Below are 26596 nucleotides of genomic sequence, written 5' to 3'. Positions count from 1 at the left end.
CATTAATGAGAGCACTGGTGACTAAATCCCTACCAGATCTAGGGATTAATGGTAAAGACAGGTCAGGTCCTGGTAGGGTTTGAGTAGGGTGGAGCTCACAGGTTGGCCAATCACACTGTGCCACGTTACTCTCATCCTCTGTCTCTCCCCCTTCTCTTAGTTCAGTTCGCTTGTATTTTTCATTCTACCATGTACTGCTGAAGATGAAGGCAGTGGCCTTTGAAATGTCTAGAATAAATACTTCAAGACTACAACTGTGGGTTTATTGACAAGTTTATATACACGTTAGTGTGATATTCCATCCTCATAACTGCCATATTCCAAGTTTAATTTCTAAATCTTTACCTAGATTGACAGACCTGACATATACACTGTTATCATGCTTAATTAAGGGAGTTGATATTTTTCAAAGCTCAAGTCTTTGGATTACAGGTACACAGGACAAGTTGGTTATTTCACAGCCAATATCAGAAATACCAAAGAAGCTCTGGTGGGGGATACATTTTACCTAAAAGGAGAAGAATGTGAACCACTTCCTGGCTTCAGGGAGACAAAGCCTTTGGTAAGTTTGTTATTATTAGCATTTACATTTCAAGCACAGTCCTCTGACTTTTTCATAAGCTTTGATTCTCTAAAGTATATTATGTTTGTTCAAGAATTTAAAGACTTGCATTGATTACCTGTGCTTCTACAGGTGTTTGCCGGTGTCTACCCAATGGACCAAAGTGAACATGGACAGCTCAAGGCTGCCATAGAACGCCTTTGTTTGAATGACAGGAGTGTCTCTGTCAGCATTGAGACGAGGTCAGATGTCGATTTTTTTTTTTTTTTTTTTTTTTTTTCTGTGGTTTTATAGTTAGCGAGTGGTGTTTGTGCTTGGTGTCTGTGTGTGGTGCTTTTGAGTGTTAGTGAAGTGAAAGTGTGTACTGCAAGTGTTAGATTAGAGTGAAATAGTGGTTAGAATCAGTGTTTGTGAGTTAAAAGTATTTTGGTAGAGCGAGGAGACTAGGCTTGTAACCGTCAAGTTGACCTTGAAAGAGGATTAGTTGACCTCACTTAGGCCCCCCCCACCACCGCAGTTCCCCTACCCCTCCGTCACCAAGTATTTTTATTTGTTTGTGAGTTAACAGATTGTAAATTAGTATGGCGGTAGCTACTGAGGTATATCAGAGTGTGATTGAGTGCGTGAAAGAGAGTGTTGAGGTGGGATTGGGAGAGTTTGTTGTGTGTGAGATGTGTGGGCATGACAGGAAGGTCGTTGACTTTTCTGAGTGTATGGTGTGTAGGCTCAAGAGCGAGAATTTAGTTCTTTCTCTTGAGCACCGAGAATTGCGAGAGGAAATCAGAAAGCTAAGTGAGGGGAAAAGTGCGAACGAAGTTCTCATCTTTGAGTTGAAGGAGGAGGTTAAGAGGCTTGGGGAGGCAGTGGAAAAATTAGGCAGGAGATCAGTGTTAGGCCGAAGGTTGGACCTTCTGAGGGCGACAGGGTGGCTTGGCCTCTGTCGGGAAGAGCAGAGTGGGGAAGAGGGAGCAGGCGAGCCAGACTGGGAAAGATAGTAGTCAGGATGGGCAGAGATGGCAGGTTGCGAGGGAAGGAAAGCGGAGGCAGTTAGGGAGGATAGGACTAAACCTGTTGAGTGTGAAAATAGGTTCGGTTTGTTGAGGGGAGGGGAGAGTGAGAGTGAGAGTGGAGTGAATGAAGTGGTTGTGGTGAGTGAAAGGAGAAAGAAGGGGGTAGAGGAGAGGAGGAGGAGGTTGTGCCTAGCACACCTCAGGTGTGTGTGGTGGGTGACTCTCAGGTTAGGTATTTAGATAGCACTTTCTGTGGGAAAGACAGGGATAGGAGGACGAACGTGTGTATGCCTGGTGCAGGTGTGAAGGCAGTGAGTGAGGAGGTGCAGAAGAGGGTTGGGGGGATGGAGAGGGAGGGTGTAGTAGTTTTGCACGTAGGTGGGAACGATGTCAGAGCAGGTGGGTCGGAGGAGTTAGTGGCAAGATTTCGGGAAATGTTAGGCAAGATAAGGGAGAGTGGTAGGAGGTGTGTAGTGTCAGGAATCTTGCCTCGTGTGTATGTTAGCAGGGAATGGTTGTCTAGAGCCATTGGTGTGAATGATCGGGTAAAAGGGATGTGTAAGGATGTGGGTGTCAGCTTTGTGGATGTATGGGATAGGTTCTATGGGCGAAGGGATTTGTATGCTAGGGATGGTGTGCATCTGAGTAGGAAGGGTGTGGATGTGCTGAGTGGATGTCTGGAGGGGAGTTGGGATGGAGTGTAGGGGTGAGGTAGCAAATGCATTCCAGAAGAAAGATGCTAGACATAAATTAGATAGGATAAACAGAGATAGTGAAAAGATTAGGAAAGATTTCCAGGTGCAAATAGGAGAGAATAAGATTAGGATTCCAAATAAGGAGACAGCATCTAGGAAGGTAGCAGGACTTAAATGTTTTTATGTAAATGCCAGGAGTCTTAGGAACAAGAAGGACGAGTTATCTAGTTATATAGTTGAGGAGGACTTAGATGTTGTATGTGTCACAGAGGCATGGGTAAATGAGGAAAAGTTTAGGAAAATAGGAAAGAATATGAAGTAGATGGATACATTATGTATTTACACCAGAGAATTGGTAGGATAGGTGGAGGAGTAGTTATTTATGTAAAAATCCTTCATTTCCAGTCAGGTTAATGGTATTAAGGTAGATAACAGAGTAGAGTCCTTATGGCTGGATGTTAGAGTAAACAAAAGTAAGGTTATTAGAGTAGGAGCTTTTATAGACCACCTAACCAGTCAGCAGATGTAGACAACCTTATGGTAGATGAGATAAATAGGGGTGTACTAGTCAGACAATTATCTTAGGGATTTTAATCTTAAGTCAGTAAACTGGGAGAGGATGGTAGGAGATGCTAGTGAAAATAAGTTTATGGAAAGTTTTCAGGATAACTATTTAGTGCAGATGGTAGATAAACCTACTAGGGGGAGGAAGGTTTTAGACATAGTACTAACAAATATTGAGCATTGTTTAAAGGAAGTTGAGGTAGGAGAGACTTTAGCAAACAGTGACCATCATATAATTAGATTTATCATTAATTCCAGTAGGGATAATATAGTGAATAAGACTAGAGTCCCAAACTATCAGAAAGGCAATTATGGTAGGTTACGTCAGTTATTAGGAGAGGTAAACTGGGAAGATAGTTTTGGAAATAAAACTGCACAGGAGATGTGGGATATTTTTAAGGTTGTAGTAAAGGGTATAGTGATGCAGTGTATCCCTTACAAAGATATAAGGCAGAGAAACAGGAAGCCATTATGGTGGACTCATGAGATAGGTAGCCAGATCAGAGAGAAGAAGAGGGCATACAGAGAGTTGCAGAAAAGTGGGAAGATGTAGATTTGATTAGGTACAGACAGGTCAGAGATGATTTGAGTAAGGTTATAAAAAAGTAAAAGGCAGGCAGAGATAAAACTAGCTAGAGCTGGGAGTAAAGATCCCAAAAATTATATAGTTATTACAAGGTCAGTGATAAAAGAAATAAGGATAGGATTGGACCACTCAGAAAAGATGGTGTAGTAGTGGATCAAAATGAAGACATAGTAGAATTATTGAATGAACAATTTTCTTCAGTATTTACTAGGAAAGAATAGGAAATCCTGTTACAAACAGTGCGACGAGTAGTTTAAGAGCTTTAGAAAATATTGATATAAAACCGGGAATTATTAGGAAATTTATTCTTGAACTAGACGATAGGAAAGCTAGTGGTCCTGATGAGCTACATGCCAGAGTACTTAGGGAGGGTGTAGACAGTATTTCTGAAGCACTTAAGTTAATCTTTGAAAGATCACTTAGGTTTGCTGAGATACCTCAGGACTGGAAGTTAGCTAATGTTACTCCAATATTTAAAAAGGTAGGAAGGATGATGCGAATAATTATAGACCGATCAGTTTAACTAGTATAGTATGTAAGATACTAGAGAAAATCATTAAGGGTAGTATTTGGGAGCATTTAAATGAGAATAGATTAATTAGAGATACCCAACATGGCTTTAGATCAGGGAGGTCCTGTCTTACAAATTTGCTCGATATCTTAGAATATATTACCAAGGAGTTAGATGATGGAAATAGCATAGATGTTATATATCTAGATTTTAGCAAGGCGTTTGATAAGGTACCGCATAGGAGGCTAGTGTACAAATTGAGACTACATGGGATAGGGGTAGGTTAGTTGATTGGATTAGTGAATGGCTTTCTGATAGGAAACAGAGAGTAGTATTAAATGGGGCAATGTCTGAGTGGAAGGAAGTGGTTAGTGGGTACCCCAAGGATCAGTGCTAGGACCTCTTCTTTTCTTGGTGTACATTAACGATTTAGATATAGGAATTAGTAGCAAAGTATCAAAGTTTGCAGATGATACTAAGATAGCATGTGCAGTACAGGGTGAAAAGGACAATTACAGAATACAACGAGACCTGGACAGGCTGATAGCATGGGCAGACAGGTGGCAGATGGAGTTTAATTCTAAAAGTGTCAGGTTATGCATTTAGGTAAAGACAACACAAACTTTAGCTATGAGATGGAGGGATGTTGGCTAGAGGCAGTAGAGGAAGGAAAGGATTTAGGAGTAGTGATAGACAGGACTATGAAATTTTCAAAGCAATGTTTAGAAGCAAGAAATAGGGCAAATAGGATCCTGGGTTTTATAAATAGAAATGTTAGTTATAAAAGTAAGGAAGTGGTGCGTAGCTTATATAATTCCTATGTTAGGCCCCATTTAGAGTATTGCATACAGGCCTGGTCACCCCACTATAGGCAGGATATCAACATGTTAGAAGCAGTTCAGAGAAGAGCAACTAGGATGATACCAGCATTAAAGCGCCTGGAGTATAGAGATAGATTAAAGGAATTAAACATGTTTTCATTTGAGAGGAGATGTATAAGAGGGATATGATAGAGTTATTTAAAATGTTCTCAGATACAAACTACATAGATGTGAGATCTTTCTTTACCTTAGAGGAGGGAAGTAGGACTAGAAATCATGGCAGGAAGATTAGAAAGCAAGGCTGCAGGTTAGATATAAGAAAATATTTCTTTAGTCATAGGGTGGTAGACTTCTGGAATGCATTGCCAGAGAGGGTTGTAAATAGCACTAGTTTGACAATGTTTAAAAACAGATTAGATAAGCACTTAAATTTATTAGATTTATAATTATGTATAGTACTGCATGATAGTTTTTATAAGAAATTTACTATAGTTAAACAAGACATGATCCCCATGTATGGGGACCACAAATTGTAGAGGATTTCGCTGCAGGACTTAGCCCTGTTAATGGGCCAAATATTTATAATTAGTATATAATGTATTGTGTACTTGTAAGTGTATCTTTAAATACTGATGACGAGGTCGCTGTGCGACTGATACAGGATAACCTAGATGGGCCCTGGTGGCCCTTTGTTATCCTATTATTTATGTTATATGTTATGTTATCATTGTGCCCTACTCAGTCATGAGGTTTATAGTAGTATAGTGATATGACACTTTTATTACATGCATATACACATGAATTTCAACTCTTTCAAAAGAGGAGTGTCAAGACACCTCTTACGTTAACTGGACCCTCCTTTTAGATTTTTTTGTTTTTTCTCTTTCTCCTACTTTCCTCTTAACAGGGCCTGGCAACCAGCGGGATTTTTTTTTTCCAACACTTTGTTTTCCCTTGGCCAGTGCCCTTGTAATGTAAAAAAAAAAAAAAAAAAAAAGTTTAGGAATGATGAGTATTCATCTTGAGTTATATAGTTAGGTTATTGTATTGTGATGACTGTTTGACTTGCTTAAACTTGCAGTTCAGCATTGGGTCAAGGGTGGAGGCTTGGGTTCCTTGGCCTCTTGCACATGGATGTTTTCAACCAGCGACTGGAGCAAGAGCATGGAGCTCAAGTGATTATGACAACACCCTCTGTCCCATACAAGGTGAGTGCATTTCCAGCCTAGATTTTGCTCAGACTCACATGAGATTCCTTATCTGTAAATGTATGCCTCAAATATGCATCCAGTTTAACAGTCTTTGTAATAATAAATGTTTGTGTGCTTGCATTTTGTTTGAATATTTATACACCTGAACTTAATTTAGATGTATTGGCTCTTTTGTCAATGTATGATCACTTGAAATTCTTTCATTATGTGGAATTAAAATCGGATTGCATATTTTACCTTGTTGTGTGATGTAAATCCTGTGGCATTTGTTAACACAGATTCAAGTCCAAGGTGCCAAGGCTATCCAACACTACAGGGGAGAGGAGGTCATAATAAACAACCCAGTACTGTGGCCAGACCCTCAGAACATTGTAGAGACCAGTGAAACTTTCGTCAGGGGAACTATTATTACTCCAGGTTAGCTTCCTTTTGAAACATTTGATTTATGTCAAAACATTAACCCCTTTCCGGCAGAGGATCTACATATAGACATTTAAAAAACGGGACTTTTTGTCGGATCGTCTATATGAAGACGTTTGTTCTTATTTTACTGCACTAAGTTGTAGTGTGGTCTATATATAAACGATTCATTACAAGTAACAAAATTCATAAAATAAATATTTATTTGGCATCTCAAATACCCAACCACTGGTCAACTTGACCTCTCAAGGCCGGTCGCCACTTTTTCTTTGTTGATGGTGAATGTGCTACAAACATAGGCTAATACTAAAAATTTTTGCATTTTTCCATTTTTTTATATTATTAGCCTATCATGTCAAGGAGAAAAAACTGTACCACACTCCAGCAATGTTGTCTAAAAATATGAATAGGTACAGAACAAGTACTTATGTGAAAAATACGAAGAAAAGTGGAAGTAAATTACATCCAGGTCACAAGTCCTGGATGTGAGTACTAATTCCAAATACAGTAAAGTCCCGGGTTACGTCGGTCTCGAGTTACTTCAAACTCGTAGTTACGTCAGTCCACTATAAGGCAATTTAAGATTAAAAAAATTGAAAATATATAAATCGTAAAGTGCGGGATTTATTGTTATTGTTGGTGGTTGCCCGCCACACCGCTGACCTCATGCTTGAATACAATAACACCCTGCCTCAGTTCCACCACACCATTGCCCCTGGCAAGAGTGTTATCCTACTTCTGCATTTACTGACTCAAGTTCTTAGTATCTTGCTCTTTGGCACCAAAGAGAAAACTTCTTAGTGACAGCAGTGATGCTAAGAAAAGGAAAACCATTATGCTACAAGAAAAAGAGGACATAATTAAAAGACATGAGAAGGGAGGCAGCATCTGTGTGTGAGGGAGGGAAGGAAATGGGAAGCCCGTTACCATGACAACGGGGAGGTTGACGACCTTGAGGGCTCGCACACCCATCACAAGAGTAACAACTCCGGAGCCTTCGCCTGGGCCACACGACACTCACCGCTGACTTGCACCGTCTGTGCCTGTCTGCTGATCCCTATTGCCCTTTCCTATTGCATTTCCTGCCCCGCTGCCCATGCTTCTACTCCCACCGCACTGCACTACGCTTCCAGCTGTCCCCCCTGGGCGTCACAACATTCGACCTGCCCACCCTCCTGGCGGCCTCAGGCATCCACCCATCTCAGCAACCTGCAGTCCTTCGCGTTCGTGGCCCTAATCAACAACAAAAACAAACTTGTGTTTCATATTCCTACGTAGTTGTAAATAATATAACAATATAACCTTTAACTTACCTGAATGACCATAAACAATGATGGGTTGAAAACTCGATAATATGCTTTGAAATGTACGGAAACTCGAGTTACGTACAAAATCGACTTACGTCATGTTTCAGGAACGTAACTCTGACGTAAACCGAGACCTTACTGTATTCATATAAACGTACTGACATACATTATCACCAATCAAACACAAATAACACTTATATATAGATTTAATTGTTTGTTCAGTTTTGCGGCAGAGTCCATATAGAGATGTCAATCTGGAGTATCCATTTGCTGTGAAATTATATATAGATGTATGGATGAAAGTCATTAGAGTCTATATGTAGACAATTTTGCATTTGGTTGTACATTCATCTGCCCTGCCTCTGGGAAGGGGTTAATATAATATTTTTTAAGCAATCACTGAACCTATATTATTCTAATGCAATATTACAAGTTCAAGTCAAGACACCTTTTGAGTTTTTAATAATATCACATCTACTTCTGTGTGTTGCAGTTACCTATCTGGGTGATATCATAGGTCTGTGTCAGAGCCGACGTGGGGTACAGCAGAGCATCAGAAATATTGACAACAACAGGATAATTATGCACTACAAGTTACCCTTAAATGAAATTGTTGTTGATTTTTATGACATTTTGAAATCTTTATCATCTGGCTATGCAACTTTTGATTATGAAGAGTTGGGATTTGAATTATCCTATTTAGTGAAGGTGAGAATGGGATAGAGTGCTACATTTTTGCCATCTTTCTGTGATGTATTGGTGTTGCCTTTATTTTTTTTTTTTTTTTTTTTTAATGAAATGAAGAATTGATAGACTTCTATTTTTTTAAAGCTTACAAATGTCATGAGTTAAGAATTTAATTTCCTGTCTTAATTCAAATCATACTTCTGAGATATACTTTTCTGAATATGTTATTAAGCTATAAATCATTATCTCTGCATGCTTTTGTACATGTATATCTTAGTGAAAAGATGGCAAGATGAAAAAAAGGTGACCTTAGGACAGTTTTAGAGTACTAAATGTATTACTATGACACCAGAGCCTTGATTTCTGGGTTATACCCATCAGTCCTTTTGATCTCCAAGAAGTTAAGTATTACATTGATACCTTCCTGCTTGTCGTGTATAGTGTCAAGGCACAAGCAGTTTAAACACAAATTTGAGTGCTCAAATATGTGCAGAACCTCCATTAGTTCGTTCCTGAACGTTGGTCTCAACCAAACTTTAAGTATCTTCAAGCTGATTGAATTGCTTTTTACTTTTTATTATTTTTGTAAGTACAGTGCTTACTCCAATTTTGCGAGTTAAAATTTTGCGATACGCCAATTTTGCGACCAAGGACCAAAAATTGCCATTTTTAAAGTTTCCTCATCTTGCTCCTTTCTCCTGGTATTGCGAGTGGTGGCGGGAGAGAGAGCGTTCCTGCAAATTATATATTACTGTATTATATAGGCAATATTTTATTAATTTATTCATATTTATCATATTATACTATATTATTATCATTTATATTATATTTATCATAGTTTGGTGGTTTTTGGCTTGTTTTCATAAAAATCTGGCAGTAATTCAATGAAGCTCATTTGGCAACACTGCCCCGCTCCCTCCTGCCTTCCATTTGTTTACGTACACCTCCACGGAGTTCTCTCTGCAAATTTGGAGGAATCCTTATGCTGCGACATGGCGCCACCAACCAAGAAAAACATTAGGCTAACTTTGGAGCAGAAGATGAAGATAATTAAGATGAAACGAGATGGAAAAAGGAACTGTGATATTTCCAGAGAGTTTGGTGTGGGAGAATCAACTGTGAGAATGGTGTTTAAAAACAGTGAGAAAATTGAAAAAGCTGTAAAAACCTATCGTCTCCAGGTAAAGATCATTTAATTTATTTTTCTTAAGGATAATCCTTGTAAACCCTTTTATTTATTGTATACTGCTCAGTTCCATGTATATGTGATATAAATATGGGCAAAATATTAGGAAAATATTGAAAAATTAGGCGACCATGGACTAGTGGTCCACCATATTCAATTTTTCCCATGGGAATAATACTGCCAATTTTGCGATTTCCAAATTTGCGACTCACAATGCCGTCCCATTTCTTGCAAAATTGGAGTAAGCACTGTACATGATGGAAAATTTCTTGTTTCTCAGAAATGTTTTTAGTTTCGGTAAAACTAAAGCAATAACGTTATTCATCATGCCCCTTATTTACAATTATGTAGAAAATATGATTATTTGTTACACAGCCATGCACATTGACCACTTGGTAGGAAGTAATTTGCTTGACAAGGCTAGCAAAAAAAAATCCTCTATGCCCAATAAGGTTATTAGCAAATTGAGTATTTTAGTCCAAAAGAGCTAAAGAATGATATTTATATTCAGTATTCCATTGTAGCTATGACATTGATTTTTTTTCTTCTCAGTATATTATTGATTTATTTAATTGTCTTCACACAGCTTGATATCCTGCTTAATGGTTATGCAGTACCTGAGTTATCTACGATAGTCCACTCTTCCAAGGCAAGAACTGAGGGGAAGCGTGTGGTTGAGAAGTTAAAAGACACTTTACCTAGACAAATGTTTAAGGTATGGTTTCCCTGTATTTTAATACATATATGTCTCCAACTCATTGATTTTGCCTCCTGTGGACATAGACACAGTGGTCTTGTCATGGGGTGATGCTTTTTCCTGCTGATTGGATTACGTATTCCTGTCTTGTAGCAAATTGACTTTATTCCTACCAAAATCCAAATAAATTTTACAAAGTATAGAGTTATACCAATACAAATCTGGCATCTTACACATGAAAGGTGATTTTGGTGGAAATGAAAAATCTCTTTGTCTCTAATTGTAAAATAGAACAAGAAAAATAAGCCAATTATAGGCTGTCTATGCTTAGATGGCTCCTGGGACTTGGTCTGGGTAGTGTCTCAAAGATCTCAAAGAAATGTGTGGTTGTCAGATCATAAGGAAAACCGTCAGCTACCCTTGTGATGAGTGTGTTACTGAGCAGAAAGCAATTATTGTTCACATAAAATCAGTATCATCAATATGCTACGATATGTTTTGAACAATAACCCAACAGAAGCACATTATACTAGAACAAAGCAGAAATGTGACACATTTTTTGTTTCCAACGTTGCTATGAGATGGAATGAAAGGATGATTCAATACCATGTTAGACACTTGGTAGGCAAGTAGTGTTAAACTGAAATGTTTCAGTGTAACAAGTAAAAAATATAAGTCAAAGGAGTGGAAATGAAAGAGAAAAAAATAATAAAGTCATATGATTATAGAGCTTGACCCCTCACAGTCCCATCTCTCATATATATATATATATATATATATATATATATATATATATATATATATATATATATATATATATATATATATATATATGGGTGCAACCTATATGTCATGGCATGGTGGAAATACAGTAAAACCTCACCTCACGACCATAATTCGTTCCTAAATCCTGTTCGTCACCTGATTTGTTCGTCTCCTGAATAAATTTTTCCCATAAGAATGTATTGAAATACCATTAATCCATTCCAGGCCAAAAAAAAATCATACTTTTGTCCATAAAACCCATTCAAAATAGACCTTTAATGTATGCATGACATGAACAAAATAATTATAAAAAGCCTAAATTGTTTTACTTACCTAAATGCTATCAAAATGATAATAAAATTAATAAAAAAGAAAAGGTTATTTACTTGAGAGACTGGACGTTGATGGCATGATGGAATGGAGGAGAGGAGGATGGGAAGGAAGACAGACAAGATCCGAGAAGACAGTCATGAGAGAGGACTTTGGATGTGTGCATCGTGCCAGAGCTACACAACAGCTGTGTAGCGTCACAAGTCAGTGCCGCTATGTGGGGCCCCGTTTTAGTGAACATCGGCGTGGGAAACATGGAAAAATTGTCAGTCTTCGTCTCTGCCTTGGAAGACCCTTGCCTGCTGGGGATTGACTTCCTCACGCGTGTGGGAGCAAGTTTGGACTTCCAAGAAGGAGAGTTAAAGGTATGTGGCCAGGAAGTTCCTTTGATCCTCGGAGGTGATGCTCAGTGTGAGAGGAGCGGGCAGTAGGGCGGTGTTCCTTGCCAGGCAAGCGAGGAAACAGCTGCGATGGATGTGCCACAATCTGCAGTACCTGGACATGGCCAGGATGATGATGACAGCAACGCTGAGAGCCACCAGAGCAGCGAGGATAACGCCGAGGAATCTACAGTAGAGCGCGCCGGTTACATCACCATGCCCAGGAAAAACAGGAGAAAATCGTGGTGGCACGGAGATTATGTTATGTAATATTTTTCGTATGTTGCTGTTTCTCTTTTCTTTTGTGCTTATGTTTCGTTTGGTTGTTGTGTGATAGCTGGATTGGCTATCACACAAACGGTTCACCTGCCGCAAGCCGTTTAACCGTGTTCGTCCCCTGGGTCGATATATTGACAAATTTTTTGGTCGTCTCCCGAATTGTTCGTCCTTAGAGACATTCGTCAAGCGAGGTTTTACTGTATTCACATTGCGGCAACTCTAGCATCCTGACCTGACATGAGGCCATGGCCACACCTGGATGTCCCCTCCCCACCCTAGCACACTTTAAATATACTTACATACTGAATGCATACATGCATACATGGATACATATTGTACCTGCAACCTATTATACTTCATGGTATAGCAGAGGAAAACATAAGCAGATAGGTGGGGGAGGCCAGGAAAAGTTGCGGTAACACTATAAAATCTCTGAGCTGAAGACCCAGGAGCCATCTAAGTGTAGACAGACTATAGAAGGTGAGAGTATGAGATTAGTGACAGAAGAAACATGGCTCTGACCTCAGGTAGCAAAATTTATGGGACAGTCAACAAGACTGAATGGTAAAAAAAGAACCACAATGTTTTAGATATTAGTTAAGTTGTATTTCAACTTATAAATTGTTGAAGGTTTGAAAGCTTCATTGAGTATTTATACACAACCCTTAACATCAATGTGAGAACACAGATCAATATTCTTTTTAAAATTCTCTCCATAAGTACTAATATTCTCTCTCTCTCTCTCTCTCTCTCTCTCTCTCTCTCTCTCTCTCTCTCTCTCTCTCACCTGCTGAACTGATGTGATGTCTTTGCTAAGAGTCATTGTAAAACATCTTATCACACGATGGATGTCATTTATAGTAGTATATGAAAGGTAGATATGAATGTCATTTGTTATTTTCATTTATCATATATCAGATTGCAGTTCAAGCAGCTGTTGGAGGAAATATCTTGGCACGCGGTGACATAAAACCCCTTCGGAAAGATGTTCTTGCAAAGTGTGTAAGTGTTACTGATTTATAAACTTGTTCGGTGTGTACATAACACCTATGGCATCATGTTGTGGGGACATTATATTTATAGGAATTATCTGTATTATTAGGTTCAGAAATTGTATTATTTCATTCACTTATTTTTCTTTTCATGATTTGCATTTGCTTTATTTCAGTATGGTGGAGATATCACGAGAAAGATGAAGCTGTTAAGACGTCAAGCTGAAGGCAAGAAGAAGCAGATGAAAATGTACGGTAATATTGAAGTTCCACGAGAGACTTTCATTAATCTGCTGAAGAGATAACATGAAATCTTCAAAGTATTGACTCAGGTATATTATTAAACTGTATTATAAAAGCTATCAAACTTATGTAGTTATCATTATGACTATTATTGTCATTATTATTATCATCATCATTGTCAACAGGCATAAAGGTTAGTGTCTTCTGCATACAGCAGAGAGGTTCAATGGTTTGAATCCTTAGCAAAGTGGGACAGTCACCCTAAAATCTATATTCACATAGTAGAAAAGAGATACATGACATAAGTAGTAACTTTTGTGGTAGGAGAGCAAGACATATCCTGTATGAATTGGTCATCAGGGAGAGGAATTCCAAAAGACCAGCTATATTAGCTGTGTGAAGTGTGTATTTTATTTGTTTATTAGTACTATTATTATTATTCATCTTATTTATTTTTTATGTAGGAGAGCCACCATTAACGACAACAAAATATTATATAAAAGAAAAAGGCCCACTTTTATGCCAGTTTCCAAAAAGATTACTCAACAAAAATGTCAACTGATGAAGGGTATGTCTTAAAACTTATCTCTTGAGTTTAAGTTATAGGAAGAAGGAAATACAGGAGGAGGCTGAGAATTCCAGAGTTTACCAGAGAAGAGGATTAGGGATTGAGAATATTGGTTATCTCTTGCTTTTAGAGAGGTGGATAGAATATGAGAGAAAGTAGTCTTGTGCAGTGAGACCATGGGAAGTGAGGAGGGATACAGTTAACAAGATCAGAAAAGCAGTTAATATGAAAATAGTAGTTGGCTATAGTAAGCAGCAATGAGAGAAAAACTGAAGACAAACAGTCAGAAGAGTTGATCAGACAAAGTGCTTTTGATTCCACCCTGTCTAAAAGTGCAGTATGAGTGGAATACTCATACATGTGAAGGATACTCCATAAATGAATCCCCCTATACCACACCTGTTGTTGACGTGGGGGACTTCAGAGCAGGGGGATTGGTACGCAATGCTGGGATGGAGTTTCAAGGCCCCTCCCAAGCCTTGGGCATCTGCTCCCTGCTTGACGAATTTTACTTGGTCTTTCCCTCTTTACTTTTGTTCTCTTCCCACTTCTTTCCCACCCTCTCTCACCTTTCCAAATCCTTTTCCTACTATGTGAGTGCTATGTCACTGGGATGCAAGACTGCCCTTAGTGTCAATCACCAGCGGCCTAAGGGATGTCATGGGTACGACAAACTCTCTCTTTTGCTTTACCCTTACTCCTTACGAGGCTCTAAAGACTAGACTATTTATTGAAATTTCTGGTCCTACTGTAGGGACTTCCGGGACTGCCCCTTTAACACAATCCCCAGACTTTCCTGGCTCTGCTGACCCGACTCCACTCATGACTTCAACTAAGGACCTCCCCCCTCACTCAACTCCTTTCCCCCTGTTATCCCTGCTTACTACCTCTCTACCTATTGCTTCCCCTCTTTTTTCCTCCCATATCCTTCTGTCCCCCTCTTCCCTGATAACCACCCTTGAACCCTATACCCCATCAAAAGTGCAACCCCACTCTCATCAACATTCAGCAGCTTACCTGCCTCATACTTCTACTCTCAAAACTACAAACTCTTCCTTATGCCCCCACTCCTCCAGCCTCTCAGCAGATCTCTTCACTGAACTTGTTTAGCTCCCAGTGCTGGGACAGATATTTCTGCATCCCCCATGACTGCTTGATACAATGACAACACACTACTATTTCAAAAATGCTTCCAAAGACAAGTCAGAGAGGTGACCTACACCAGGCAGGATTGCTCCTGACTTGAAATTGTAAACACAGAATATGAATCTCAGAACATGCACAACTTAAAAGACCTCCAAGGCAAGCCTATCCCCCACAATACCTCATGCCCTTCTCAACACCACCATAGGCACAGGGTTTTTTTTTTTTTTTTATGTGAGAGAAGGCCAGCCAAGGGCAACACAATGTTAAAAAAAAATAGGCCCACTTGATGCTGGTTCTCTAAAAGATAAGAAGGGTTATCCAAAATTAGGGAGCAAATGTCTTCACATCTCTCTCTTAAAAGAAGTCAAGTCGTAGGAAGATGGAAATACAGAAGCAAGCAGGGAGTTCCAGAGTTTACCAGTGAAAGGTATAAATGATTGAGAGTACTGATTAACTCGTGTTAGAGAGTTGGACAGAAAAGAGATGAGAGGAAGAAGAAAGCCTTGTGCAGCGAGGCATGCAGTTAGCAAGATCAGTAGAACAGTTAGAATGGAAATAGCAATAAAAGATAGAAAAAGATGCAACATTTCAACAGTGAAAAAGAGGCTGAAGACAGATAGTCAGAGGAGGGGAGTTGATGAGACAAAAAGCTTTTGATTCCTCCCTATCTAATAAAGCTGTGTGAGTGGAACTCCCCCAAACATGCGAAGAGTACGAGTACTCCATACAGGGGTGGATAAAGTCCTTGTACAGAGTAAACAGTTGGAGGGCCAAGAAAAGCTGGTGGAGAATGCCTAACTTCATAGTCTAGAAGCTGTTTTAGCAAGAGATGAGATGTGAAGTTTCCAGTTAAGATTATGAGTAAAGGACAGACTGAGGATATTCAGTGTGGAAGAGGGAGACAATTGAGTGTCATTGAAGAAGATAGGATAGTTGTCTGGAAGGTGTGTCGAGCTGATAGATGGAGTTTTAGAGGCATTGAAAACTATTAGATTTTCTCTGCCCCAATCGGAAATCTTAGAATGATCAGAAGTCAGCCATTCTGCGGCATCCCTGCATGATCTGTTGAGTTCCTGAAGGGTTGGACCTCTGAAAGGATGTGGAAAGATGTAGGGTGCTATCATCAGTGTAGGAGTGGATAGGGCGAGAAGTTTGGTTAAGATCATTAATGAACAATAAAAAGAGAGTGGGTGACAGGACAAAACCCTGAGGAACACCACTATTAATAGATTTAGGAGAACAGTGGTCGTCTACCATAGCAGCAATAGATTGGTTGGAAAGGAAACATGAGATAAAGTTGCAGAGAGAAGGATAGAAACCGTAGGAGGGCAGTTTTGAAATCAAAGCTTTATTCCAGACTCTATCAAAAGTTTGTGATATGTCTGATGTGACAGCAAACGTTTCACCGAAATCTCTAAAAGATTCAGTAAAGAAAGCCAGGTCACCAATAGAGCGATCTTGACGGAAGCCATACTGGTGATCAGATAGAAGATTATGAAGTGACAGATGCTTAAGAATCTTCCTATTGAGGATAGATTAAAAAACTTTAGACAAACAAGAGATTAAAGGTATAAGACAGTAGTTAGAGGGATTAGAACAGCCACTCTTTTTTGGAACAGACTGAATGTAGGCAAACTTCTAACAAGAAGGAAAGGTAGAAGTTACAAAGTTGAAAGAGTTTGGCCAGACAAGGTGCAAGCATGGCAGCACAGTTTTTGAGAACAATAGGAGGGACCCCATCAGGTCCATAAGCTTTCTGAGGGTTTAGGCCAGCAAGGGCATGGTAAACATTACAAAGAATTTTGATTGAAGACATGAAATAGTCAGAGGAAGGAGGAGAGGGAGGGACAAGCTGAGAATCATTCAAGGTAGAGTTATCAGCAAAGGTTTGAGAGAAGAGTTCAGCTTTAGAGACAGAGATGGCAGTGGAACCATCAGGATGAAATAAAGGAGGGAAAGATGAAAAAGTAAAGTTGATGTTTTTGGCAAGATGCCAGAAGTCTCAAGGGGAGTTTGAGGTTCCTATCCTGCAACAAATCTGCTCTTCAGACTTCGCTCTTCAGACTTCCCAGGACTTTCTCAACATTTCATATATTCATTACTACACCGTCCCTTCTCCTGGCAACCAAAAATACAAAACATAACATAGCCAAAATAGCTTTCAGTAACTTCACTTTACCTCCTGAGGTATATATTGGCAGGATCTGCTTCAGAGTCCAACCCCTTGTCAATGCCAAAACTGTTGATGCTTTGGCCATCCAGCCAATTAGTGCAGATCAACAGCTTGCTGCCCTTTCTGTGCTGCAAATACTCATAGCCATCCTGAATGCCCATCTCAAATTTGTACCTGTGCAAACTGCACAGGACAACATAATGTCTTTCACCATGGATGCCTCACATATAGATTTGAAGCTGGTGGCAGCACTCCACTTCAAACAGGGCCTAACCCTAAAAGAAGCATGAATTGTTTAGGCTTCTCTCCTCAACCTGTTATGTGGTTCTTTAACCAAACTTCTTCCACTACCATATCTCATGCAACCTGCCCCACTTCTACTCTTGCTAGCCTCTTCTCCTTCTCTACATCTATGACTCCATCTTTCTCATCTATATCTGTTAGTCCATCTACCGTCACCCTTATTTTCAACATCAAATTCCTTCTCAGTGTTGAACCTTGAATTCTCCTTTCTTTATCCTCCCACCTTCCTCTCTCACAATGTTCTCGCACATGCTGAACCAGGCGCTCCCTTTCTTCTGCAACTTCAGCTTCCACCATCAGTTCTCCCACTTACACACCTCAAACATCATCCAAGAAGACCTTACTCCTCATGACCCCTTCACCACTTCACTTGAGACACAAAAACACACCTCGAGTCTACTCTCATGCTCAACTTCACCTATTAATTATGAAATGATCCGTCATATCATGGCAGAGGTTCATCATCTCCCTCAAAATCTTCCTCCCACTTCTCAGTCATCTGACACTAAAACAATCCTTTGTACCACAGCAGAGGTTTACCATCCACCTCAAAACCTTTCTCCCACTCCCATACCATCTTTTGATGCTAAAACCTGCAGTTTTCATATCCCCCTCCTCACCAGTGGCATAATTATAATGGGGAGTGAGTGGGGTGAATGCCCTGGGTGGTTCATATCTCAGGGGTGGCACAAGTAGGGTTACTGAGAATATAGATGTCATTTTAAACTTTGCAAAATTGAAGGTGTACAAAATATTGATTGAAACTTCATGTATGTATAGCATAATATACAAGTGTATTAAACGTAATCTCACATTTTTATTACTTTCGGCGACAGCATTTTCAGGTTTTGCCCCATGTAAATATATCTCTCAATATGCCACTGGCCCTCACTGACCTCCCTGCTGAAACTATGAAGGCCATTAAAACCTTTATAGCAGATTCCCAATCAATGGGTCGCAACCCCCTGGGTGGTCGCGAAGCCTTGCCAGAAGTAACTTGGGATAATGTTAATTTTATCTCATCAATTATATTTTTTTATACTTTTTTTTTTTTTTTTTTTTTTTTTCATGTGCTACATTAGTTCAGTGTCATTAGGTGAATGCGTGCCATTCTTTTCCTCGCCTTCACAGAAAGTGAAAGGAAAATTAAGCTGCTGATAGTAAGTCCTAAGTAGGTGGTTACATGGGTTTCAAACTTTTAGGTAAGGGGTCGTGAGTGCCAAAAGGTTGGAAACCATTGCTTTATACCTTAGACTTTCCCCCACTACCTCACCTGATCCTCAATCTCTCTCTCCCTGCTTTACTGCTTCCTCCTCTTTCCACTCTACTTGTTCCTTTTCAACTACATGAACTATGCTTCCTGACCTTCCCTTACCACCTGGATGTACTTGAGAATCTATCTAGTCCATACCCCAATCTCTCTCTCTCTCTCTCTCTCTCTCTCTCTCTCTCTCTCTCCAGATCACTCTTTACCTATCCTCACTCTCTTTAGTTCTGATTTCCCCTTCCCTCTCTTCTCCCAGACTACTGTATAGTTCAAACCCCACATCTATCACCAGCTCAACATTTCCTATAATGGCCTCAATATCTGTTCTTCAATGGAATATATGTGGCATTGGTACTGATAGAAATGACCTTCACTACCTTATTTTAAAATATAACCCCAAATAATTTGCCAGCAAGAAACCTCAAACACAATCACCTATACGTATCCCCATTAATTCCTGTATTTTCCCTCACTCCATCTCCATCTTCCATTTGATTCATCATAAAACACCCTATATTCAACCAAACATTACATATTATTTTTGTTTTTATAGTCACACACAACTTAACATTCTTAAAGACAAAATCTCCACCAGCCTTATGCTCAACCTGTCATAGTCCCCTATCAGTTTCACATATCCTCCTCACTTGCCCAAAGTACATCACAGCATGTACTGCAACTTTTCCACATTTAACCTCCCTTTCCTACCTCATAATATTAAAGATGTCTTAAAACAATTATGGCACTTTCATCCAGATAATAACATCATCTCTTTCCTAAAACAAACTATTCTCCCCACTCAACCTTACCTAATATATTAACACCCTAAATAACATTTTACCGATGATCAACCAAAAAAGATCTTAATTTCCCTGATCCAAAGCACCACATGACATAAGCTATCTGGTGTTTTTTACTTTATTAATTCAATTCAGTTGTTCCATATATGGATGGATAAGGCCATGGTACAGAAGGACTTTTGCTGCTAACATGATACAGTAACATTATGAAAGACAATGCAACAAGGGGGGGATGCAACAGGAGAGAGAGAGAGAGATTCAGGTCAAAGCTTTTTTTTCTATTACTGGCAAGCATATAAATGTGGTGCTAGTTTAGTATTACTGATCCAGGCAGTGTTACTCTCAGGGTTCTCACACCCCAGACAACTTTCTTAGCAACTTATAATATTCTCTTTTTTGTGCAAAACTCAAATTATTTTTCTAATACTAACATGACCTTAGTTTTCAGAGAAAAACTGGTTCCAAAGTAAAACAGAGAAACACCCCTTCAGATTTTCAGGATTCTGAAAATTTTTAAGCCATCTGTTTAACAGCATCAGTTCTACATCGCTGTTGGTTGGGATCAGGCTTAACATGTTTTTCAAAAGTTTGTTCAGGATTTTTACTATAAGCTAAATTAAGCATGAGAAGAAAATGTCAAATACTGTATTTAAAGGATAAGAAACATTCACCAGCTTTCAAGATATCCTTTAATACCATGAGCAGTGCAGCTAAACTAACACAGGTACACTGGTAAATTGAGGCACAAATCAGTAACATGTTTGTGTGACTACTGGTGTAAAAAATTTTTTCAAGCTCCGTCACTTTATTTTTGTTTTTGTTTTTTTCTTAATAACCAGTTTGAAGCTAAGGTTTTGTGACAGTATTATTTGGTTAAAAAAAAAAAAAAAAAAAAAAAAAAAAAATGCATGGTACCAACCATGAAGAAATTATTACCAATTTGTTCCTCGATATTTGCCAAGAGGCGGCACATGCAGAACATTTGTCCCAGTTGGGAAAATACAATTCTGAAATGCCTGTATTTCACAGGCAATAAAATGCCTGTTATAAATACATTTTCTTGGACACTCAGCACTATTGATTGCTCTTAAAGGTGAGAAAACAAAAAAAGGAAAGTAATATACAAAATGGAGTTTTTGGTACTCTATGTACATACAGTCAAAATGAAGTGCCTATCATAGATAAATGTGAAAACTATAGAATAATGATGTGTACAAACAAGTAGGGAGGCAACTAAATACTTGGTTGATGCAATTCCTTGGATGAAGTGGGTGGGTGGCAACTGAGATCATGTACCCAGCACAGGGTGTTGGATGGATTGATATGATAATGAAATGAGTCATGGAGAAAAAGAAAAATAGCACCTAAAATAATCTTTGTCAGATATGTATGAAAGTACACCATCATATAAAACTAAATTTGATGGAAGTAAGATGCATTCAGTGAACTTTTATGCCAATGGTTTTTAAGAGTGAAACATTTATTAGTCACGAGCTGTAGCCAGCATTCTCTAGGCTTATCTTGCCCAGGTGTAACAGATCATAAACACGCAGTTGTACTAGGAAGCTGGACTTTTCATTTTTTTTATTTTCTTTTATGTATCAAGATACCCAGAGAACTCATGAAAACCTAGAGAATGTCTGTCTGTGGATGGATGGAGTCAATTCTTAACATTAACTTTTATACAAGTTTGCAAGTTTAATTTCAAAACATTTTACTGCACTGCAGCTCTGTAAGGTACCTTGCTGTAACTATAAATTTTTAAAACCACAAGGTATATGCAAGATACATCACTGATGTTTATAGAATAACTATTTACAAGCATTTTTCACAAGATACTTGAATAATACTTTTTGCTACTATAATTACATGTAATTTCTCAAATGTATCAGTTTATAAAATTACAGAAACATTTCCTGGAAAGTAAAGAATGAATTTGTATAAGCTCAATACCATTGTTATGACAGTTCCTTGTGAACATGTGAATACTTTAGCACACTTAACAGCTACTGACAAAAAAATCTACATTGTGTACAGAGTGGTGAATTTCTGGGTGCCATTCTAAATATAGCATTTTATAAGATACGATGAACTTGATGAAATTGACATGATGGACAAGAATTTGTACGTTTTAGGAAAAGACATGTGAGATGAACATAATGCAATCCAGAAATATTGCCATTGCACATTTTACAAGCACAGAATATAGCATAATCTACAGCATGAATCAGTAATATTTTGTACAAAACTACTTGCATTAAGACATGATAACGAAGTACAAGCTGATAGCCATTTATAGTGTTTAATACTTAACCAGGGGAACTTCCATTCTTAATGCCTATAAGAAAGAAAAAAGAAAAAGAAAAAAAATTACCAGAACATGAAAACACTAGTTTTGCTCAAAGACCTACACTCAGTGAAGGGCACTTTTAAAACTACAACTGCTAATATATGCCCCAATACACAAAGTCAAAAGTTCAGATCTACTAATAATAATATGTATTTGGACTGTCTACTGTGGACAATTAGAAAGGTATACCTTTAATTTCTATAAATAAAAATTTGCTTCCAGCACTGCTCACGTGACCAAACTATTAACCAGGAAATGACAAACTATCAATCTGCTTTGGCTGACACAATCAAACATTCCTTAATACTATGTCAGGGTAACTAGTTGAGATAAGATGTTCAAAATGTCACAGCAGGTACTGAATGTTTCACACTAATTATCCTCATCATTAAGTTATAATGTATGTACGTACATTAGCACATACTCTTTAATGACTAATCATAACCACAACTTTTAGGTGAAATGCAGAGGAAGAAAGAAATAAATAAAAATAAATACATCTTTTCCATATTATAGTACTAGCATTTCAGCAAAAAAAAAAAAAAAAAAAACTATGGCTCTATAGTCATTTCTGAATTTTCTTAAGGGAAAAAAAAAAAAAAAAAAAAAAAAAATTGCAGTATACTTTTACTTCAGTGTAATAGAGTCCTTGGGTGGCAGACTTGAGGCCAGGCTGAGGAGGATGTCCACACTTTCCTCTTCCGTCAACTCTCCTGGCTGTAAGTTAATGGGACATCAGTTTCCTACATCCAGTACAGCACTGATGACTTTTTCATCTCCCAAGAGCTTTGCTCATTTCTAGACCTCAAAATAAATATGCCTCCCTCACTCGTCTCTCTCTTTACAAAATTAATCGAATTACTGAAGCAAAACAAATAAAAAGAAACCCTGTTCTTGCTTGCCCATTACAATGTTACTTCATCATCTCCTACCTTAGGTGCAGGTTGTTTGGTGGTGCACCTGAGGCACATGTACTCTTCATCTTCGTGCACGTCGCCAGCCTTCAGCCCAACGCACACGTAGTGGAACCATCCTTCACATCCGTCACACTGCACCCAGTCTACATTCTGCCCTCCGGGGTGTTGGCACTTGCTGGCTGCACAAGCCTCATCTGTATCATCGTCATCATCATCACTCTGTAAACTATTTGATGTGGCAGACTGCATTTTTTTCTTTCTCCCAACACCCATGGTCTTTTTCTTTGGGCCTTCTTTATTTGGTCCTGGTCCTCCTCCTCCTCCACCACTGCCTCCTCCTCCTCCCCCACCTATTCCTCCTCCTCCTCCTTCTTTCTTTTTCTTTTCTATACTTTTAGGAAGAGCTTTCTTCTTCACTACTCCCTTTGGAGTTTTTCCATCAATGGGACAGATCTTTCCCAATTTTGTTTTCTTAATGGGAGACTTATGAGGGGACTTAGGAGGATCGTCCAATCCCTCAGTCTGGGATTTGCGTTTCTTTGGTGCTGCCTTTTTAACTTTGTTTTCATCACTTCCTCCATTGGCAGAGTTAAATGAAAGAAGAGTGTCTTCCAGCATAGATGGTGGATGACTGGCAGCCTGCAAAACTCTCCACATATGAGTAGTTTCATCAAGACTTACTTCCTGTAGTTCTCCTTCTACCAGAAGGTCCTGCACCTGGGAGCGTGTCCTTGGAGTCAGAGAGATGAGGGGGGTGTCTTGGTTCTCCATCAAGGTTGCCACCAAACGACTCCAGCGTGCTTTGTCAATCTCTGATTTCTTTTCCTTGTTCTGTTTGTTGCTTGAGTAAGCATGTTCCCAACTACCCTCATCCAGTTTTTTGGTTGTATTTTCCTTCTCCACATCCACTTTGGTTTCGCTGTCTTCACTGAGCAACGAATCATCATTTGTAGAGTCGTCTACTTCCATTTTCTCCTGAAAGATTTAAGATTCAACTTTTTAGGAAAAGTTCACTTAGTGTTAATCCATGCTGCACTCTACCAACAATTGACAAGCATGTGCCACAAAACATACCCAATGTGCTAAACCTCAGAAGAATATCTTCAGCATGTTTATCAAATAATTCATCAACAAGATTAATGTAGTACTGAGGACCAACATGATAATTATATAGTAGTACTAGGGACTAACATGATAATTACAGTGATATTACTATTGATATCAATACTTTTAAGTAACATGTTTATTCTTCTCAATGGATTATTGCTTAAGATAGATCATCCCTGAATACCTACAGTAACTGTATGTCTTTGGTCATTCTGCCTTTAGTTCTTGGGCTCTTTACTCATTAACAAGTTCCACAAGAAGATAAGAAGTATTAATAGTACCTATTTGACATCTTTCTCTTGAATTACATCTCATTTGTTGGAGAGTAAAACATTTTGATCTATTTTCAAGAGAATGCAGGACTTGTGAAAAGATTATATTATTAATCATCAAGCATACAATGGTGTACTTGCACTTGGCTTACAACCAAAATCCATTTCAAAATTGCTAATATAGTTGAAACACAGTCAGATGACAAAACTGTATTGATTTTTCTTTCTTTTTTGTCATTTCAAACTGTAGTATGAACAGGCATAATACATAACATCCTGTTCCATTAACAAACTTACCATAAAATCACACAAAAAAATAAATAAAATAAAAATTTAAATAAATAAATATTTCATACCCTCCCATGTGGAGTTGATATAAGCTAAGTTAGCCATTACAAGCAAAGCAAATTTTTTTCTACATTTTTTGGTTGGATAACATATTAGTCATAAAGTCTATCTTTGTAAATAAAGCAAAGCCAAGTGGGAATGGGAACACTACTGCTTAGATTAACACACTGGTTATAAGTCAAAAACTTTGTGTGCTGCATATCCCACTGTAGTTGCTTACAAACAATTTTCCATAAGCGTAAATAGTAAAAAAAATTTATTCCTGAAATACTCACATCTTGTCCCTGAGTAGATGCTCCTTTGTGCTGCTGCTGCTGTTGCTTTACTTGAGCTTCAACAAGCTTTTGTAAGAATACTGATAATTTTGCTAAGGCAGCAGTCAACTCCTCTGTCTTCATCAGCTGCCGGGCTCGGTCCTGCCAGGACATAGCTCGTTCTGTCAGGCACTGAAGGGCTTCCGCTTCTGGTAACCTGGTGAAGAAAAAGTATAACTAAGAAATGTGTGGAGTTAAAATTAAAATGTGGGGGAAAAAATTAAAAATGTAGTGAAGAAAAATACTTATGACTTCAAAAAGGATCACTTGAATGACAGGCAGAAAAGGGGGATACATTCTAGCAGCAAACAGCAACTGGATTGGAAAAATAATGCAAAAATTTCTTACGTATCATCCTGTACAGCTAACCCTCTGTGAAGTGTAATGTAAACTATAAGACAGGAAGATAAAATGATCAACAAAACATTTAACAATGGTAAAGATATCAACCAATTTTATGAGAAAATGTAATCATTGTTGGTATTAAATTACCAGTGCAGCACTGCATGCACAGCTTAGTCTGCCAGCACTGACTTGCTAAGCATGAGCATCTGCAGTACAGAAAGAAAACAACCAAAACAATTTTCCAAAATGTAAAACACATTACCTTTGTGATATTAATGTGAGGGAGCATAATCAAATGTATATACAAGTTCCTCACAGTCTTCATCATTGCTATCTTCCATGTGACATGTCTAATGCTTTTTTTTTTTTTTTTTCCATTATAAGATTAGCCATAATGAATAACTGAAATGCTTGCTTTGTGCAGAAAACAAAGGAAACCTGATGTATAGGAGCTGTCACTGACAGCTATGCAAGAAGTGTTGCTATGAAATATTTTTCATGACAATGTTCCCACCGAAAGAATAAAGCTATTACCTCAATTTGGTAAGTCATGTCAGTGTCAGACTATTGCCTATGATAGCAGACAGCAAAGTAGACCCTATCTTAAACCTTGCATGATGCGAGTGGCAACTACTCGTACGCCCACACAATAGATTCCTATATTCTGTTCAGTCACTACCACTTAGGCTATCATTAGAATGGACTCATAGCTGTCAGCTCTAACATTATGGGGAAGAAAAGTGCACCCTTAGTCTGGATCTATATGCCTGCTGGGCTTATGTCTTAATCTTGGTATCTATCTCCTCAGCCTTGTCTTAAAACACAATAATAATGAATCCACTGTTGCAATGTAGATATACAAATAAACAAGCAGACAGCAGTGTCAATATAGTAAAATTAAATTATTGACTCTGCTCATTAGGACAGTGATGGGGGAAAAAGTACATAAAGAAATTACACACTACATAATGTTTAATACTGTAATGTTCTTAACCCCTTCAGTCCGGGGACATATATATACGTCATGGTGGCTACGCGCGCCAGTCCGGTGACGTATATATACGTCCAGAAGCCTTACCTCCAGTCCGGGGACATATTATTACGTCTTGCGGGCCATAAGCGTTTTAGATGAATGTACCCAAGAAAACCAGAAGCCATTTGTTTTCTTAGATATGTATATTATCTAGGAAAATGAATATATGTAACTATTATATCGCAGACAAGAATAAGTTTTCGCATGAAGGTTTATTTTTTCTCTGTTTCGTCAGCTTTAGCAGCCACAGCCACCAGCTTACAGAAAGAGAGAGAGAGAAAGAGAACGAACTTATCAGTCTCACATGTCAGGTGATAATCCTATCCCCCCCTCCTCTCTCTCTCTCTCTCTCTCTCTCTCTCTCTCTCTCTCTCTCTCTCTCTCTCTCTCTCTCTCATAGTGTTTCC

At 38.6% G+C, this 26596-nt stretch overlaps 2 protein-coding genes across 8 annotated transcripts in view; one reads left to right on the top strand and one right to left on the bottom strand.

The window, feature by feature from the left end:
• The window catches only part of LOC123499066 (translation factor Guf1, mitochondrial-like), a 28395-nt gene extending 8226 nt beyond the window's left edge, over positions 1–20169 (top strand). For 4 of the 6 annotated variants that reach the window (XM_045246667.1, XM_045246663.1, XM_045246666.1 and 1 more), the window contains exons 8-15: positions 433–562; positions 695–804; positions 5831–5957; positions 6239–6377; positions 8181–8395; positions 10147–10275; positions 12930–13013; positions 13180–14119. In XM_045246667.1, coding sequence (XP_045102602.1) covers positions 433–562; positions 695–804; positions 5831–5957; positions 6239–6377; positions 8181–8395; positions 10147–10275; positions 12930–13013; positions 13180–13308 — 1063 coding nt within the window. In that variant the 3' untranslated portion in view covers positions 13309–14119. Of the gene's footprint in view, positions 1–432; positions 563–694; positions 805–5830; positions 5958–6238; positions 6378–8180; positions 8396–10146; positions 10276–12929; positions 13014–13179; positions 14120–19944 lie in introns of those variants that run through there. The other 2 variants (XM_045246665.1, XM_045246664.1) reach the window with 2 other exon arrangements.
• Positions 20170–20178: 9 nt separating this feature from the next.
• LOC123499065 (lysine-specific demethylase 5A-like) overlaps positions 20179–26596 on the bottom strand; it is a 36654-nt gene continuing 30236 nt past the window's right edge. For both annotated transcript variants that reach the window (XM_045246661.1, XM_045246662.1), the window contains 3 exons: positions 24773–24968; positions 22786–23745; positions 20179–22570 (listed from right to left, as the gene is read on the bottom strand). In XM_045246661.1, the coding sequence (XP_045102596.1) occupies positions 22481–22570; positions 22786–23745; positions 24773–24968 (1246 nt within the window). In that variant the 3' untranslated portion in view covers positions 20179–22480. The remainder of the gene's footprint in view (positions 22571–22785; positions 23746–24772; positions 24969–26596) is intronic.

The sequence above is a fragment of the Portunus trituberculatus genome, chromosome 49 (genome assembly GCF_017591435.1).
Source record: "Portunus trituberculatus isolate SZX2019 chromosome 49, ASM1759143v1, whole genome shotgun sequence".
Lineage (NCBI taxonomy): Eukaryota > Metazoa > Arthropoda > Malacostraca > Decapoda > Portunidae > Portunus > Portunus trituberculatus.
This window is presented reverse-complemented; position numbering and strand designations above follow the sequence as displayed.